Source organism: Ceratotherium simum, chromosome 3 (assembly GCF_057802395.1).
Source record: "Ceratotherium simum simum isolate JZ-2026a chromosome 3, ASM5780239v1, whole genome shotgun sequence".
NCBI classification, from domain to species: domain Eukaryota; kingdom Metazoa; phylum Chordata; class Mammalia; order Perissodactyla; family Rhinocerotidae; genus Ceratotherium; species Ceratotherium simum.
The window spans coordinates 72,862,444-72,882,039 of NC_141902.1; the positions used below are offsets into that span (position 1 = coordinate 72,862,444).

At 42.6% G+C, this 19,596-nt stretch overlaps 1 protein-coding gene across 2 annotated transcripts in view; it reads left to right on the plus strand.

Annotated features, from left to right (window-relative positions):
• Window positions 1-19,596, plus strand: part of OCA2 (OCA2 melanosomal transmembrane protein) — a 350,637-nt gene that overhangs the window by 218,124 nt on the left and 112,917 nt on the right. For both annotated transcript variants that reach the window (XM_004421907.3, XM_087428803.1), the window contains one exon: window positions 93-197. In XM_004421907.3, the coding sequence (XP_004421964.2) occupies window positions 93-197 (105 nt within the window). The remainder of the gene's footprint in view (window positions 1-92; window positions 198-19,596) is intronic.

Here is a 19,596-nt window from a genome sequence, read left to right on the forward strand (position 1 = left end):
GAGTCTCTCTTGTCCTAGCATCAGATCCTCAGTGCGTGTGATTTAACAATGCAGCTATGATACACAGTGCTGCTATTATCTGCTCCTTCCAGATGGTCCCAGAGGATCGGCGCCTCGCAGCTGCCATCATCCTGGTGATCTGGGTCTCCGCCATTGCTTCTTCCTTGATTGACAACATCCCATTCACTGCTACTATGGTGAGTTGCACATCTCTTCCTTGTGATAAGGGCCCAGCTTTCAGCCTGGACACAATCTGGGCTCCCTCTGCCTTCCAGAGGAAGCAGAGAATGAACTCTGACCCTTTGCTGCACTCACAAGTTTAGAGGACAGACGTGGCAGAGCCCAGACCGCAGGCCAGGAACTGCAGTGGGCGGCACGTCCTGGGGTATCAGCCTGACCGAGAGCTGCCGCACCTCATGGAAAAGACAGTCTTTTTATTTTTATTTTTTAAAGAAAACTGTAAGACACCAAAAGACAGAGGCTGGTTGCAGGCATTCATCCTTTATTCCCTATGAATTCAGAAGCTGTTCTAACCGGTCTACATGGCTTCTGGTGCCTGGCCTGACAGGACCTTGAACTCTGTGGTCCTGACCCTGGCCAGCATTGGGGATACACATTAGAGGCCTTTTATAGGGCTGATGAGCCCCATTCCTCTTCTGTCTTCTCACGTCACTGATTGCTGGCCTTACAGCAGCATTGTGAATCCCTGGTGTGCCAAAGTAAAGATGTGACAGGGTTTTGCATATAGGAACCTGGGGTCCTGTTACAAACACCTGAGGTCCCAAGTGTGCTGGGCATGTGTGAACACTCCTCACAGCTGGACTCTAGATGGGGGAGTTTTCTCTGTTGTTCTTGTGACCTTGAGGACTCACTCCCGTGCCCTGCAGAATAGTCCATGCAAGGGGGCTCCCACAACATTCCATCACCCTATATCATATTTGGGATCACCTGGGACCAAAGGAACAGAGCACAGAACCTGGCAGTGAGGACAAGGGTGGGCCAGGCCTCAATGGGGGCACTTCTCTCTCTCACAGGACCTCAGGCTGACCTGGGACTCTGCATCACTCGTCACTCACTCATTGCCTGGCATCACATGTCTGCCAGGTGACTCTCTAGTTACCTAGCTATTGTTCCTCCATGGTCTGGGTTTGGTAATTCTGAGCTAATTCTGTGGCTGTTGTTATTATTTCTTCATGCAGTCCCGAGTTAGAGAAGTCCTGTGGATGTTGTCCAGTGTCCTGGTTTCGGCTCAGCAGGCACCGTCATGACTGTGGCTGTGGTGCTGTGGCCCCTTGGAGGCTGAGGTGGCTGGGTCCTGGGCTTCTGAGATGTCAGGCCAGCTGGTGCATGCATCCTGTTCTTAGATGAAATACCCTACAGAAGATCCAGTGCATCAGAACCCTCAAGGCCACACGGTGTGGCCACAACCCCCAGGATTTCATCCATAAACCTTTCTCTGCCCTTCCTTGTGGTCCTGGGTGTCACAGCTGATATGGCCCACCTCCTCGGGGCCTTCCAGGTTTCAGGACCCAGATCTTCTCTGAGACTGAAAGATAGGGTCCCTATTGTTGGAAATTTAGTTTCCTCCATTTTCTAAAATATGACACAATATTTTCATTCCTCAAATTTTAATAGTTACTTTAAATTTAAAAAATAAATCAAAGGAATCATAGACGGTAGTATAAAATATCCGTATGCTCATCACCCCAAATGAGGAAATGTGAGCATTTTAACTTCTTCGCTTCAGGTTTTCTCATTTATTTTATTTTTAAAAAATAAAACATTGGAGGTGAATGTGACATTCTCTGTCCCTCCCCTCATCCTACAGGATAGTATCTGTCCTTCCCTCTCCTGAGAGAACTGCCCTCATGAATCTGGGGCATGTCCAGTCATTCGATGGCACACTGTGGAAGGAACTAAGGGAAGGATCTTGGTTTATATGAGTCAACATGGACAGAAACCAAATCCTCAGAGACCAAATCATCAGCTATATGCATAATTGCCACACAGCTTTTAAAAGCCCACAAATCTCTGTCAAGTGACTTCACCAGGTCGGCACTTGGCGTCCACAGCGGCTGGGTCAGAGGAGAGCATAGAGAGCCACTCGGGTTTCTGCCTCAGTCTGGAAGTGGCACCAGAACTGACCTGTCACAGTCTTGGGTGGGAAGTGGACCCATGGTCCTGCCCAAGTGCAGAGGTCTGGGAAGGGACCCTGGGTGGATACTGAGGCACACCACTTTCCTTCAATCTCTTCTTCCCTCCTTTTTATTTGCATGTCTTTTCACCACTTCTTTCTCATTTAATTGTGGTGGTCAGGGGATGTGGTCTGTAGGATTTCATACTTACACACCCCCTGAAATGTCCTTTGACCTCGCATGTGGCCAGTGGCCCATGTGTATGTGAGCAGAGTTCTATACGTGTCCATAGGTACAAGCGTATCAACTGTGTTACTAGATCTTTAGATTTACTCGTCGCTTCTCTAATCAATTGGTTCTGATAGGGCAGATCACTTCATGGATGTATCTATTTCCACTTGCAATTCAGCACATTTTTGCTGTATGCTATGCTGTTGTATTAGGCACTGCAGGTTCATTATTGGTGTCTCTTCTGGATGGCTGGTTTCTTTCCCATTGTGTAAGGTCTCTCTTCATTTGTGCTCTGAGCCTCTGTCTGGTTTATCTTTTTCCAATCCTTTATTTTCAGTCTTTTGAAAAAAATTTTTTAAATCCTTTTTTAGTTGTATATTTTTAAGCAGCATGCAAATGGATTTTTAAAATTCCAAGCAGATAATCTCTGTTTTTTAAAAGAATAGTTTAACATGTTTAAATTTATTGTGTTGGCTGATGGACTTGAGTTTATTTCTACCATTTTATTATGGTTTTGCATTTATTATGCATTTTGTTTGCTGATTCTTTTTTCCCCTATCATTTCCTCACTTTTCTTGGATTGATAAATCTCATCTGCCAACTTGTTTGGAATGTACTGATTTTATTCCTAAGTCTTTTAGTGGGGATCTTTCTATTTGTAATGCATGTAGTTGTATCTGCATTTCAATCAACAGTTGCAATCAACAGAACTCGCTTTAGTTAGTTTAAAAATAGAAGTTTATTTAAGGATAGTGCACAGTTCGTGGAATTTCTGAAGGACATCCTGGGTGGGGGTCTACCCCATGAAGCCCCCAGCTTCTGCTGCTTTGTATGAATGCATGGGCTCAGTCCCCCAATGCTGGCCGTTGAGTGCTGGGACCTCTGTCACTCTGCCCTGAGTGCACCTCGTCACAATTCTCTTCAATTTCTCCAAGCCCGCCTCTCTAGCAGGGTGTCCGATTGGTGGAGCCCAGGTCACATGCCTTTTCCAGCTGCAAAGGGGATGGGGAGAGTGTTTCCGCTTCTGCCTTGGGGAGCCTGACCTCATGAAACAGAGTTCCTCACCCGTAGGAGTTCCTTAAAGCCTCCTCAATACCTCCTTAATACTTTCTTCTTTTCCGTGATGTTTTCTGTACCTCCTTGTGCAGGGCCCTGCTTGTCCTCTGGGGTCCCCTAGTGCTTGGTGCATGGCTCCGCTGGGGTAGTCATCAAACTGATTGTCAAGACATGTCTGCAGCTGCATCCTATTTACTTTTGTATCTTCATTCACTAGCATCGTGCCTGGTGCAAAGAAGATATTTAGCAAGTGTTTGCAAATGAATAAAGTGAATAAAGTGCAGTAGTTTAATTTTCCCAAAGTAACCCTTTGTGCACATCACCCCCCCCCCTTCATCCTCCAGCGACTGTCTGTTACTGTTATTGAGGGAACTGGACACCCCAGTGCTCCCTGTGTCCTTCAGAATCCCTCTGCCAGGCTCCTCTGCCATCTGAGACCTACCCTCATCTCCAATTGGACTTGGTGCTGTTTTCCTTGGCGTGGTGCTGGTGTTTCTCCTGTGCCTTTACAGATGTGTTCCCCCACGGCACTGGGGATCACTGGATATACTGGCTCCTAATGGGCACTGGGAAAGGCTTGGGAATAAATAGATGTTATGAATCCACTTGCGTTGGAGACACTACAAAGGTCTGCAGATGCTCTGCTCCCCCTGGACCCTCCTTCCTGACTGCCTGTGACAAGCTTGAGCCCATGCCCATGAGGTTGCAGCTGCTCGTCATCTTCCTTCCTGCCTGCCCTGTGGATGTGGCGCTTCCTGCCCAGCCCCTCAATCATGTAAGGCTTGTCCTCATAATAAGTCCATATGTGTATAAATATCTTCCACTGGTCCTGGCCCCTGGTGGATACAGTGGTATGAATGGGTCTTTGGGAGGTGATTTAGGTTTCCTGCCTAGAGAGGGTAACTCCTACCCCCCAACCCCTGACGAGGAGCATCTTCATTATGCATGGCTGTGAAGCCTCTGAACTTGGGGTGTGCGTGGAGAGTACGTGGGAGGAAACAGGAGTCTGTCATGTCCCTCTGCACCTGAGGCTGGAGTAGAAAGAAATGCAAGCTGCATCCTTCCCATCCTGGAATCTCTGTGGCCTGGCCTGGCTTCCATGGACCTGGAGTTCAGGCATCTCTAGAAGAGTACTACCTCTTCTGCTTTACAGGATCTGGTTTCTTGGACTGTCCCTGGGAGCAGCTCCAGCAAAACGCCCCGTATGTACCTGGTCCTCGCCGCACACTCTTGGGGAGGCCTGCTCAGAGCCCATCTGCTGCGTGGGTTTTATTTTGGTGAGAGTCGCATGTTCTTAGCTTTGCTGTTTTCCTGGGGACTAAACAAGGATACCCAAGAACATTCTGTGGACACACTGTTGGGTCAGTACAGGGGTAGAGATAAGTGACCTGCCTGTGGCGGTCAGACACGCAGTGGACACACAGGAACATCAGTCCAGTCCCTGCTGCCTGGCTTGCAGAGCTGCCTGCCTTTCAGCCCAGCCTCCTTCCCTGGGAGGACACAGCTCTGGCCAGTCATTCACCAGGTCAATGGGACGCAAGTCTGTGGCGATTTTAACCTGTGTGGAAACTTTATTGAAAAGGGTCAGGAAGCTGGCAGATGCAGTCACCATTTCCAGTGACTAGAAATGCTGGCACACTCGCAACAGGGTGAGGGCAGTGGGGGGACCAAGGCTGCGCCTGACGAGGTCGTGAGGCATCTACTCAGAAGGTTCTTTTGTTAGAGAATTGTGAGCATTATTCCGTTATTCCAAGGAAGTGAGGTCAGAGAGACAAAGCAAAGCCCATCTCCTCTTCTCTCCAGAGCGCGACTTTAGTTGGGGGGTGTTTCTCACATTCACATTGTCACCTGTGAGCTGAGAGCAGCAGGTCGGAAGCACTATTTGCATTTGTTTGTGATATTTCTTGTCTTCCAGTGGTCAGAGAAGAACACCAAGTAATTCAGGAAATGCCAAAGACAGTTTATAACTAAGGATCGTAATAGCTTTTAGGATCATGCTATTGAATTTTTGCTTATCTCACAATGTCCAGGGTGGAAAGAACTAGATCATAGATGGGTTTATCTCTCCAACTCTGCTGGACAAGGCTTCAGTCAAAACTCTAACCGAGCTCAGCCAGGTCATGGGAGAGCATCCCAGGGATTTTTTGGAATTAGATTTGCTCTTTTAAGTTTTCCTTGTCCCTCTGCCTTGGGCCCTCCCCTTCATTTTGACCTTTGTTTATGTGTAATGGTGACACTATTAAACCATATTTAACTCTATTAAATCAATTTGATATTGATATCAACGTGTAGTGCAATCAGAACAGATGCGGAGACTCTGAAGCAGGAAGCTTTACCCTTTGTGCCAGGGTGTTAATTCATTATTAGGTGGGGGAGGCCCTGAGGGGCAGAGGCAGTGAGTGGGGCTGGGAGTCTTAGATGGTGGCTGTCAATTAGTTTGGAAATATTTCAGTATTTTGACAAATATTTTGGTACACAGAAATCCCTTTGACACCCGCCCACCTTTCCTTCCTTCCTCTTCTGTCTGCAGTTGACAGGGAGCTGGGGAGCCACACCTGAGCCCAGACCTGCTTTTGTGGTAGCTTTCTTGGGCATCCCAGTACACTGCCCTGGAAACCTGAAATACATCGCGAATGACTGAGAATTCCCTGACAGTTCTTCTCCATTTAAACCTTATCTTTTCAGCCTTATTTGCTTGAACAGGAAGAATTCTCAGGCAATTTTCAAGTTAAAATGTGATTATTTTTGTGCTGGATGTTGAATTAAAAAATGGTAATTTATGCACATAATTTTGTGGGTTTTCTCTAACAGACTTCTTGGAGACTCCTCATTATCTGTGTTATCACTCAGCCTCTGTGTGCAGGTCATTTTTTCAAGGCTGGCTGGTTCTCATGCATCTGCCTCCTCGAGATTTCCTTGCAGTCTCCTCCCTGCCACTGCCCCGCAGGAGGTGCTAGGGCAGAGGGCAGAGCGCTGTAACCCTGATGAAGGAAAGCACTCTTTCAGGATGCGAAAACTCAAAAGCATTTCAGATTCGCTTTTGCTTTTTACTTAGTCTCATTTTTGTTTTAACTCATCCTTTCCTAAAACATTCAGGAACAAAATAATGTGCAGGGTTGAACCCGGTTCAGTGGTTTGGCATTAGGTTTAACAGCATGAGCATTTGTAGGAATTGACAGCTCAGGTTCTGGAGACGGTGGGGCTGGACTTGAATCCCAGCTCCATTGTTGTGCATGCTAAGAAAGCACTAGAGTTAAAGGAGCAAAAATGGCAGCAGCACAGAGATGCTGTTTCCTTCATTAGCTTAGGGGAGCTCCTGCAGTTCATTGGCTGCGGTACTGACAGGCTGTGCAGGTTGCGAGTCTGCAAGTCTGGTCTGGGGGTGGGTACACAGGCTCCTAGGGAGGGGCCCCCCCCTTTGGTGGGGGACAGCAGCTGTGGAGGGGCCCTGCAGTGCCCAGTGGTGAGGGTCTTTCACCTTCCATAGCCCGAGGACTGGCCACTACACTGCCAGATCCTAGCTCTATGGCACTCCACAAAACACAAGTGGCAAATTTAGGGGATCAGTGGCCTGAGAGATTAATCATGGCCTGTGTCACAGACGTAGGACAACAAGGATAAATTATGAAAATGCTCAGGGAGATTTAAGCACTACACAAAAAATAGTTTCTGGAACTAAAACTCATAACTTTTTAAGCTAAAAATAATGAATAAAGAATTGAAGAAGAGAAAAATTAATGTTAGGGCTGAGTTAATGGTTTGAAGCCAAGTGAGAGAGGTATCTAAAAGTACAGAGCAAAAGTACAAACAGACAGAGTCATGAAAAAGGATAGGAGATCTAGGTAAGACCCCAGAGACCTAGCATGGTAACAATAGGGGTTCCAGGAGGAAGAAAAGGAACCATTGCATTGACAACCTGCAGCCCTTCCTCCTCGAGTGGGGTCTGAATGTCAGCAGCCCTGGAGCTGGTAGAAATGCACATTTGGCCACTCAGACCTGAGTCAGAACCTGCCTCTGGACAAGATGCTGGGTGACCATCTGCACATGTGCATTGGAGATGTGCTGGTCTCAGCCAAGGCCCCACTGGTGGAGTGTGCCCTTACCTGCAAATATGCCTGCCTGTGCATCACTGCAGTCTTACCCGCTTTGCTCTCGGATCCCCTGTGAGGATGCTCATTGTCCCAGTGCTTGCCTCAGGCACATAGTAATCGCACACAAAAGGAATCCAGCCAGGAGCAGGGGATTCCTGAGAGGCCTAACGCTTCTGTTCACTGGGAGACTACTGGGACAATTCTCTAGATTGAGTTTCAGACTTAAATGCCTCCCCTGGGGATAGTCAGCAGATGTAATAGCAACATGACAACCAGCAAGAGTGCAGGCTGGGGACAAGTGTATACTGATCCCAGGTGTGGTGGGTGCAGAGAGGGCAAGTATAATAGGTGTTGAGGGAGGGCAGTTCCTATCTTCGCTGGGATGAAACACCACTGCATCTTCTCCGCATAGAGAAGCAGGCCTAGTGTGTGAACTACTCTGATTTTCTTAAAAAGCAGATATCGCTGTTTTTCTATGAAAATTCTCAAGTTTCAAATGTTGGCAATAAATTCAAATTTCTAAACAAACACTGCCTGGTTTTGGCTCTTCACATTCCCTTCCCCAGAACAGCCTCTCCTCTTGGTGCTCAGTGTCTGATGTTGCTATGGGGTTGTCCTAGGACAGCCATCCACCTTGGAAGTGCTGCACCCCTCTGTCTGGGGGTGGCCTGGTGATACTCTGTGCCCCGGGGCAGCTCCTTCTCCCCCAGGACCACTGCTGCTTCCTGCTTGTGGTCTGCTGGACCACTTGGCCCCTCCCCAGGCATCTACAGCCGCAAGTCCCTCTCATTGCTGTGAGGGACAGCCCTGCCAGCCTCCTTTAATCATTAGTTCTCCTGGGTTCGCTGGAGCTCTCCTTCCCAGGGTCCTTGATCAGATGCCCATTGTAGGGGCTAGAGGTCAGGTGGCAAGAACTGTGCCCTCCTCTCAGATGGGAGTCTTATATGTATTTTTAGATGAATTGCTATTATGGTATTTAAATTTAAATGTATACATTAAAAAAATGATGGAATGCTTTCGTTTAAGACTGTCGGTTTTGCTAGCAATTACATCCTGGGAACTATTTTAAATCAGAATGATAAATTTTACATATTAACTTGAAATGTATGAGCTGGTTACATTTTTTTTTTCAAAATTCTTTGGGGGCAGCTGAGGTGATCAGCCCGGGGGCAGGCATCAGCTGGTCCTCTTATCCTGCGCTGTGTGCTGGGCTGACATAGGTAGCATTTCATGGGGTGAGGTGATGGCTGTTCTAGGACGACCCTGTAGCAATATCAGACAGGAAGGGAGGCTGTTTTGGGGAAAAGGATGTGTGAAGACCCAAAGGCAAATGAGTGGTCTCAGGGGAACACAGGGTCCTGGCTTGGCACACTGGGCACTGTGTGTGGCCCCCAAGGGCCTGAGGTAGGCAGCAATCTGACCTCACCTGTCTTCCCTTCTGTGTTGAGGATGCCTTGGGGATCAGCTGGGGTGGGTCCAAGCAGAGCCTTCTCAACACTTGCAGGACTTTAGACATCTTTGGGGCCATGTCCCCAGGACATCCATTGTCGAGGACTGACAGCAGCTCATTAACGTTGTAGGAAAGATCTAGAAATTGATTCCCTAATACTACCCATGTGCTTTAGCTCCCTTAAAGTCTTTGTGTACCCCAAAGAGAAACTTAACCCAGTCCTGGACCTGCCCTAGAGTTTGTTGCAGCTGATAACTCCGTGCCTCTAGTCAACAGCCCTGACAACACGCGTTCCCTCCTGCTGAACCCCTCATTTATACTCTCCTTTTCCTCCTTAAATGCCTTACTTTTCATGACTATTGTTATGATTATCTCTGTGCGTTAACCCTCAGCTCTGTTGATCCTATTTGACTTGAGTGTCTTTGCTTGGCAAAGCTCTCTGGAGGTTAAGCCCACCCCCTGCCTACTTACCGTGTGTGCACAGACGATGGGGCAGAGGAGGACACGCCTGTGCTGCTGTCTCACCTCCCAGCCGCAGCCCTTCCCTCGAGGGCCCTCAGAGCCGCCTGCTACACGGCTCCTCCCTGGGCCTCGACCACCCATGCCTCTCCACGACTTCTGTACACCTCTCATCTCTCTTCAAGCCTCTAGCACCCTCCCTTTCCTTCTTCACAGTTGAGGACCTTGCTTTCCATTTGTGATGAAATAAAAGCAATCGTGGGAACTTCCACAAGCAGTGGTCACTGTGGCTGCCCAGAGCATCCTGCCTTCCTTCCAGTCATATGGGGGAAATTCCTGTTTCCAGTGAATGCCAGCCCCTCCATCTGGTGTCAGATCCCACAGTTCTCTCCTGCATGGTTTATTTTTCCCTCTTCCCTAGATCATTCTTATCAGGATCCAAACATGGTGCTGTTACTGCACAAAGATGGGGTTTTCTTGCCCAGTGCACATGAAAAGCCAATTATTATGGCATCAGCTTTGGAGAAAAGAAGAAAACTTTATTGTGAGGTTGACCTGCAAGGAGACAACAGACAAAAGCTCTCAATTCTGTCTCCCTGATCCAGGGCTTGGGGCAAAATTTATGGGATAAAGGGCAGGGCAGTCTGAAGTGTGGAGATAGATGATTGGAGGTAAGAAGTGAGGTAATTGATGATCTGTGCAAGCATAGTCAAGCTTCATAGCTCCTCATAGGATGCATGTTCACAAAATGGTGCTGTTAACATGATCCGAGGGTGGAGTTTTTGGCCCCTTGACATCAAAAGGGTCACTTATCAGGCATTTGTGCAGATCTACTTGATGGGTTGATGGTCTCAACTGGCCTGAACTGACAAGGGGTCTATTCTCAGTTCCTGAAAAACAATTCTTAATTACTCTGTTGATAAGATCGGGTCAGTTGAGCTGGTCCTAGTGGGCCCATGGTTACAAATCCCCCTTTTGTTGTTCATTTCTCAATCTTGAGAGAAATGGGGTGACAACTGCTATACTACTTCCTGCTGGTAAGGAGCATAGGCCTAACAAGGACTTGAGGAATGAAATTATTTAGCTTTTAATTGTAAATACTCACGAGTTCCAGGTTGTAAATTGGGTGTTGCGTTTTGGGCCTCCTTTATGATCATGATGCGAGTTAGGGGTGTAGTTTTTAGGACAGAAGTTATACAGCAAGTGTAGAGTTTGACAAGGAGTCAAACTCTTGACTAAGAGGACAAACTTATTAAGTCCTAATAAGCATACAACGAGAAGGAGAGAGGGAACAATATACCAAAAAGAGTCAGGCAAAGATGTGTTAGTGAGAGGGGTTTCATCAGTCAGGGAGTGAGGCATTATGGAATTCTGTCTGAGGAGGAAGCTGAAATTTCCAAATAGGTAGAGATGATTAATTAGGTAGTGCAGACTGGTGTATACGGGAACATGGTAGAATTAAGTTGTATCAATACAGGCCTGGTCCCGTATCTTGGGTAAGTTTTCCCCTCAGCTGTCATCTGATTTTAGACTCTCAATCTGATCATGCAGAGGCTGGCTTTAGAGGTAGGAACAGCTTCTTATTTATCTGGAGATCCAAGAGTTTTCTCAGCTTTGTTGCTTTTTCTGAAAAGTTACTCAAAATAAGATAGAAGTTCATAAGAATACTCTTGGGTGGAAATGCAGGCCTCCATGGCCACCCAGTGTTTGAGTGTTTTGGTCCTTCTGTTTCTTGTTGTTATGAAGGGTGTCACCTGTTTGGGAATTATAAAGGGTATGAGGGTGGGGTTCTGACTGGAAATGGGTATTATTTTTAGCCAGATATTTGAGGTGACTAGAGGAACTCAGGATCCAGTCCAGTTTACAGACAGAAAACAAAAACCTCAAAGACAATTAATGTAACTAGAATCTAATCTCCATAAATGTGTACTATAGTTTTTATTGAAACATAATTTTTCTTTCTAAAATCAACCTCATTTTTACCAAAGGTTGCCAAATTAAGACTTGTTGGTTTGTAAAACAAGTCTAACTTCAATAAACTTGATCCAATTATTTACATGAATACAGCAAGAATAGCAAGTCTCTTTTAAATCTGCTTTTCTGGAACTTTTTATAAGGAATCTCAGATTGAACTTTAAAAGGCCTCTTGCAGCCAGGAAAGCCAAGCTAAGGTCTTATCACCAGACTCTGCCTGCAATACCTATAAATCTGGATGGATTCGTCTCTTCTTGAGGTTCCCCAAAAATATCCTGAGGTTCTTGCACCTTCCAGGGAGTGACCTTCTTTACTCACCTGGTAAGGTTGCTGGGAACCCTGGAAGCAAGGTACCAGGCCAGTTTCCAAGTGGCTTTATTTGTTCTAAAGTCAACCTTTGTTCCTTAAAGCTGTCTGGTCATGTCTGAGTCTATGTATGTCTCTCTCAAATATGACATTCTAGTCAAAGCCTTGGTCATATAACCAACATTTCCAATTGTGTCTTGTTATAAGGAGAATAGATTCTTATTCAACTTATGCAAATGTTGCCATGAAAATAAAAATACTCATAAAGAGTTTCCAAATTCTGGATGGATCAAGTAAGGAGAAAAAAATAAATGTTTCAATTCTGCTTACAAAGGTATAATTTTCCAAATTGCTATAAGTCATATTTAGCTTAAGAGAAAAGAGAAAAAGTTTCCTTAAATCTGGAAAAATAAGACATTAAAAGATCAATGTTTCAAACAAAAAAATCATTAAAATTATAATCATCCTCATAAGTTCATTCACTCTCATGTAATCAATTCTTGATCTTGATCTTCTGATAGCAGTTTTATGAAGCCATCAGTTTCTCTGGTAGAGTTCTGTAATTTCTTACCCAGCTCAGTTTTATAAGCTGAAAGTTTATCGGAAACCTGTATTCTAGAGTAGGTGTCAGAGTCCTTTCCATGAATCTCTCTGAAGATGAAACATATTAGCAAAAGAATGAGAGTAAAACAATAACTGTCTGTAAATAACAAAAGACTTAAAAGTGGCAGTTGATAAAGACACTTGGTTATTTCCGTGACATATAACAATTTAAAATAACTAGAATTATGACTGATAACCAGAACAGATCAGAATTTTAGGAATGTTATATAATTTTTAAAACACTTATATTAATAACATTCATCCATGCAATACAACCTTATAAGGTTTATCATCATTCATTTGACAATGCTTCCCATGGAATTTAACATACCAAATAAGCCTAATAGTTTAATATCTTACTCTTTATAGAGAGAACAAATTCTTTGAGAAGTCTCAGAGGCCATTGGAAATTCTGTTACTTTTAGGTCAGAAAAAATACTTTATTTAAGATTTGAATTTTGGGGGAAGTTTTTGAAAAATATCAAAAGGTTTTGAAACACTTGGTCAAATAAGATCGTAGTTGAATGTGAAAAAATGCTTAGTTATCCATTTAACAAAAGTGACAACAGAAGATGTTAAAGGAAGATATACAGAGTTAAACAGTTAAAAAAAAACTTATTTCTCTTAATAGAAAGATTCTAACCTATTAGAACAAGGAAATTATGTTGACAAAATGTAGAATTTCTGTCTTTTAGGTAGATTTACTCAAAGACAAACTTTTTATAATCTCTTTATCAAGAGCAGACTAAAAGTTCAGGAAAATTATCCTTTTAAGAGAGTGAAAAAAACCAAATTTTAATTTTTGTACCAGCTTACTTTTGATATTAAAATTTATTCACTTAATTGAATTCATTTTAATCTTAGCCAACTTGACCATGCATGAAACTCTTTCTTCAGGGTTCTTCTTCCACAGACCTTCTATAACTTTCTTTTTATATTCAGAATTTGTCCCATGCCTTCTTTCCTCCCTGCTAGTACTTTAGGACAAATTTATCTTTCTTAACAAAACAAAAATATCTCCATTCCTAAATCTTTTTTTTTTCTGTGAGGAAGATTGTCCCTGAGCTAACATCTGTTGCCAGTCTTCTTCTAATTTGTATGTGGGATGCCATCACAGCATGGCTGGATGAACGATGCATAACCCCAGGCCACTGAAGCAGAGCATGTGAACTTAACCACTACACCACTGGGCAGCCCCACCTTAAATATTTTTTGTTGAAAACATACATCCAACTTTCCTTAATTTTTTGGATTGAAATCCTGTGGATTGACAGATCTACAAATACTGTCTAGAAATGTGTGCTTTCTTGTAGAAAATTTCTCAGCATGGCACAAAACATGTTTATCAATAAACTCAAGTATTTTTCCAATTTCTCTGTAATAAGAAGCCAAAAGGTAGATAAATCTATGTTTAGTACTTAATATCTAATGTTTTATTTTATGTGGAAATGACCTAGATACTCAATAAATTTTGTGATTTAACTTGATTTAGCAAAACTCTAAGGTTTCCAATTACCAAAAGGTTTTGGGGTTATTTTAAGTACATACACCATAACACATAATTATTGTTAAAAAGTTCGCTTAAAACTTTTGTCTTTTCACATCTATTTAGTTTACTTCTTCCCAATAATTATTTAGATTGCCTACAAGACTTTATGAGACATTAGGGAAAATCAGCTATCATTCTAAGTTATTATTTTCACTAACAAGTTTTGTAACAGAGATAACGTGAGCTTATTTGACCATTAAATCCAGGTAGAATAAAGGCTGCATGTTTGCATCATATCCAATGTTGATAACTCACATTTCTATTTTAATCAAACCAACAAACTTAAATAAGCTTTCATTTACCAAAGATTATTTTATATCATGTTAGGGTGAAAAACATTTGGGTTAGTTTCTGTTACATTTATATAAGCATTTACTTTAAGCCAATTGAATAGAGGTCTTTTAGAAATTATACCATCTGGAGGTTAAAATATCACATGTATATAACATATATAGACACACAAACACAGGGATTCCATAGCTATTGTTTTACAATTACTGCCATGAATCAGGAACAGTAATACAAAACTTACTAGTTATGAAAGAATAATTGAATCCAAAGAATAATTTTGATTTAAGCTTTTTCTCTAATATTTGTGGAAAAGACACTCAAGATGCTAGATTTTGGGCAAAGGTGCTCTTATGGCCATTTTTCTTTCCTTTTTTTCTTTTCAGTCTCAGGAATTGGTGATGGGCTACATCGTAATTCCAAGGGAGGTTACAAGCTTTTTGATATAAAGGAAATGGGTGGAATCGGAACTACCTCTGGAGCTGCATTTCCAGTCTTGCAAGGATTTGTAAGATAAGGACAGTTGCTCTTAATTCCTCAGAAAATGGGTTGTAACTTAAATGACATTAGGCTCTGAATATCAGCTTCCCATTTGGCCAAATTTCTGATCGTAAGTTGCTGAATCCTTTCAAATATCTTGTCAGGTTTCAGCCAGAACAAACAGTAACTATACCTGGCAGTATTGAACAGCTCCATTAATCGTTAACATAGCAGTTTTCCAGAAAATCTCTCAGAGTCTTGTTAACTCTGGGAGGGGCTCATATTTGGGCCCTCCTTCAAAGGTAGATTATAGGGGTGTCTGTAAAGCCATGACCTAATATTATTTTCTTTTAGGTACCTTTTATAACTTAATTTTCTATTAGCTTTTTGCAACAAAACTTTCAGTAACGTTATTTTGGAATTTTGAAGCCTTTGCTTTTAAGTGCACTTTTAAATGATCTTATCTAATTGGGACATTCCTTCTAATGGCCAATGTAATTCCCCTGAGGCTGACAGCAGTTTGGTAGGACCCTTAGCTACAAAAGGGAGTGCAACCAGCATTTCTGTCTGACCATCTCTGGCTGCAAAATGGGGTGCAACTGCATTTTTGTCTGACTGTATTTTGAGAACCCCCCCACCTGACGATTATCAAGCCAAGCCCTCAGGACATGAAACGGGCTTAGTCATATTTTGCTGTTCTTTGTAAATATTTACAGCTTCTGGAACCTTTAGGTTTTGAGCAATTGTGTCAAGAGGTGGCGCACTTGACTCTTTAAAGATTTCTTTGTTTCTTGGTTTGTAAACTCAAAAGAAGCCAAAAGTGGCCACTGTAATTTAAAATTATCCCAGGTTATCTTGCCAGCCATTTATATGTATTTCTGTTTTAGGGGACTGTTTCCAAGGTGGCTGCAACAAACAGTGTAGTTTCTAAAGGTGGGAAATGGGACCCAATCAGCCAAGCCACCAGACAGAATTGTATAGGTGGCTGCTTAAGGTTGGCAAAGAGACCTTTCACCCTGCTGGGGCCTCCAGAGCTTCAGGCAGGCAGTCACAGGACCTGTCCCTTTGTAGTTGCCAAAATTGTTACTGCACAAAGGTGGGGTTCTTTTGCCTGATGCCTGTGAAAAGCCAATTATTATGGCATCAGCTTTTGAGAAAAGAACAAAGCTTTATTGTGAGGTTGACCTGCAAGTAGACAGCAAGCAAAAGCTCTCAAATCTATCTCCTGATCCAGGGCTTGGGGCAAAATTTATGGTATAAAGTGCAAGGCAGTCTGAAGTGTGGAGGTAGATGATTGCAAGTAAGGAGAAGTGAGCTAATTGATGATCTGTGCAAGCACAGTCAAGCTTCATGGCTCTTCATAGGACGCATGTTCACAAAATGGTGGTGTTAACTTGACCTGAGGGTGGGATTTTCATCCCTTTGAAGTCAAAAAAGTCACTTATTGGGCATTTGCACAAGCCCAGTTGCTGGGTTGGTGGTCTCAACCAACCTGAACTGGACGAGGGGTTGACTCTCCGCTCCTGAAAAACAATTCTTAATCCCTGCCATTTCTCCCATACACTGCCATTTCTTCTCTCATGAAGACCCACGTTGGGCCCCACATCTCTGCTGGCTACCTTCTTTTCCTTTGCTTCTGTTAATAGTGAAACTCTTTGAAAGCCTTGTCTATCCTTACCATCCCAGTCTCACTGTAACCCCCCCACATTTTTCTTGACCCCATTGCAGTCAAGCCTTTCTCCTACAATCCACTGAAACAGTCCCTCCAAGGTGACTGATGACCTCACAGTATGCACCCTTGAGAGAGGTCCAGGGATGCTTCTGGTTCTCCTCCACCCTGCCCCATCAGCAGTGTGTGGTGGAGGTGACCTCTCTCCTCCTTAAAACCCTTTTCCTTTTTGGCTCCTCCAAGTTCTCCTCCTACCCATGTGGCACTTTTCTTAGTATCCTTCCATTGGTCCTCCTCATCTTAAGCCCCCGAACACTGAACTCAGTTCTGGCCCCTTCACACTTGAGACTCGTTGTGAGTGGTCTTATCCAAGCTCGCGCTCCAAGTGCCACCTACACTCTATCACTCCAAGGTTTCTTAGATATCCAGCTGTCTCTCTCACTTCTTCAATGGGGTACAATAGGCATCTCAAACTTAAGATGTCCCGGACTAAAATTCTGAGTCCATCCTGCTCCAATCTTCCTCACTTCCATAAATAACAATTGAATTTTCTTGTTGCTCAGGCCCCCAAATCTTAGAACAAGCCTGATCCCTTAGAACCCTTAGAACCAACACCCCACCACCAGCTGCTCTTCAAAGTTTCTAAATCTGGCCAGTTCCCAACATCTCCACTAGTGCCCTGCAATCCTAACCAACATTTCCCACCTGTGTATTGCAGTCACCTCAAAATTCTCTTTTGTTTCCACTCTTGCTTCACCCCCAAGCGTGTATTCTCCACAGAAGATTCCCACCTTACTCAGCACAGCTGGGTCTTGCAGTGGCCTACATGTCTTACAGATATGGCTGCTGTCACCTCTGTGCTCTCACTTCCTGTCACTCTCCTCTTTGCCCGTTATGCTCCAGCCACACTGGCCTCCTTAGTTTTCCTTGGACATGTCAAGCAAGTTCCTGCCTTGGGGCCTTTGCACTTTTTATTTCTTCTGCCTGAGGCTCTCTTCACACAGATCATTATGAGCTTGGTCTTGCTCCCTCAGCTTTTATTGAGTTTTTGTAAAATGTCACCTTCCCAGTGCTAAATTGACACCCCTCACCTTCCCTGTCTCCCTTTTGCTTCATTTTTTTTATCATAGCATTTAATACCACATAACGTATTGTTTGTTTTACTTATTCATTATTTTGAGCTGTTTAGTTGTTTAATGTTTACTTTCAAATCAAGTTATACATTCATAGAGTTTAAAGTGCTAAATCAATCTGGATTTCTTATTTGGAAAACAGCACCTTTATAGCCTTCATCCCACCTCTTTTTCTCACAGAAAACCTTTTCCATCATTTGCTACTTTTTAATTTTATGTTTTATTTCCTGAGTGATGCTACCTGTGTTTCTGCTCCTTCTGTGGTCTTGTCCTCTTTTGTCTGAGCCCTGGAGTCTCTCCATTTGTCTCATGTTTGGAGAGGCAATGGCTTCCTTAAGTTCAGTAATTTGGTGCCAAATTTCACAAAGGATATCGGTCTGTTGTTTTCTTGTAGTGTCTTTATCTGGCTTTGGTATCAGGGTAATGCTGGCCTCATAGAATCAGTAAGGATGTATTCCCTCTTCTTCAAGTTTTGGAATAGTTTGAGAAGGATTAGTGTTAATTTCTCTTTAAATGTTTTTAACTTTTTCTTTAAATCTTTGGCAAAATTCACCAATTTGGAAGTGTTCTGTTCTCTTCAATATTTTGGAAGACTTTGAGAAGGATTGGCGTGAATTCTTCTTTAAATGTTTGGCAGAATTCACCAATAAAGCTATTTGGTTTTGGGCTTTTCTTTTTTGGGAGATTTTTGATTACTGATTCATTCTCCTTACTAGTTATAAGTCTATTCAGATTTTATATTTTATCATGACTTCATCTTGGTAGGTTGTATATTTCTAGGAATTTATCCATTTCTTCTAGGTTATCCAGTTTGTTGTCGTATAATTGTTCATAGTAGTCACTTATGATCTGAGTATCAGTTGTGGTATCATTTGTAATGTCTCCTCTTTCATTTATATTTATTTGAGTCTTCTCTCTTTTTTTCTTAGTCTAGCTAAAGGTTTGTCAATTTTGTTTATCTTTTCAAAAGACCAGATCTTAGTTTCATTGATTTTTCTATTGGTTTTCTAGTCTGTTTCATTTATTTCTGCTCTGATATTTGTTATTTCATTCCTTTTGCTAACTTTGGGCTTAGTTTGTTCTTCTAGTTCCTTGAAGTGTAAAATTAGATTGTTTATTTGAGATCTTTCTTTTTTCTTAATATAGGCATTTATTGCTGTAAATGACTCTCTTAGAACTGCTTTTGCTGCATCCCATAGGTTTTAGTATGCTGTTTTTCCATTTTTATTTGTCTCAAGATATTTTTTGATTTACTTTTTGATTTCTTCTTTGAGCTATTGGTTCTTCAGGAGTGTGTTGTTTAATTTCCAAATATTTGTGAATTTTCCAGCTTTCTTCCTGTTATTGATTTCTAGTCTCATACCATAATGATTGAGAAAGATACTTGATATGATTTCAGTCTTCTTAAATTTGTTAAGACTTATTTTGTGACTTAACATATGATCTATTTTGGAGAATGTTCAATGTGTGCTGGAGAAGAATGTACATTTTGCTGCTATTGGATGGGGTGTCCTGTATATATCTGTCCTGTGTATATATTTTGTCCATTTGTTCTAAAGGCTAGTTCAAAGCCAATATTTCCTTATTGATTTTCTGTCTAGATGATCTATTCATTGTTGACAGTGGGGTATTGAAGTCTGCTAATGTTATCATATTATTGTCTATTTCTGCCTTCGGATCTGTTAATATTTGCTTAATATATTTAGGTGCTCTGATGTAGGGGGCACATATATTTACAATTGTTATAGCCTCTTGATAAATTTATCCCTTTGTCATTATATAATGACCTTCTTTGTCTCTTTACAGTTTTTAACTTAAAGTCTATTATGTCTGATATCAGTATAGCTACCCTGCTCTCTTTTGGTTGCATTTGCATGGAATATCTTTTTCCATCACTTTACTTTGAATATATGTGTGTCCTTGATGTTGACGTGAGTCTCTTTTGGGGGCATATAGTTGGGTCTTGTTTTTTTTTTTTTTATCCATTCAACCATTCTGTGCCTTTTGATTGGAGAAGTTAATCTGTTTACATTTAAAGTAATTATTGATAGGTAAGAACTTACTATTACCATCTTGCTGTTTTGTAGTTCCTTTGTTTCTTTCTTCCTCTCTTGCTGTCCTCTTTTGTAAATTGATGATTTTCCTTAGTGGTATGCTGTCATTTCCTTCTCT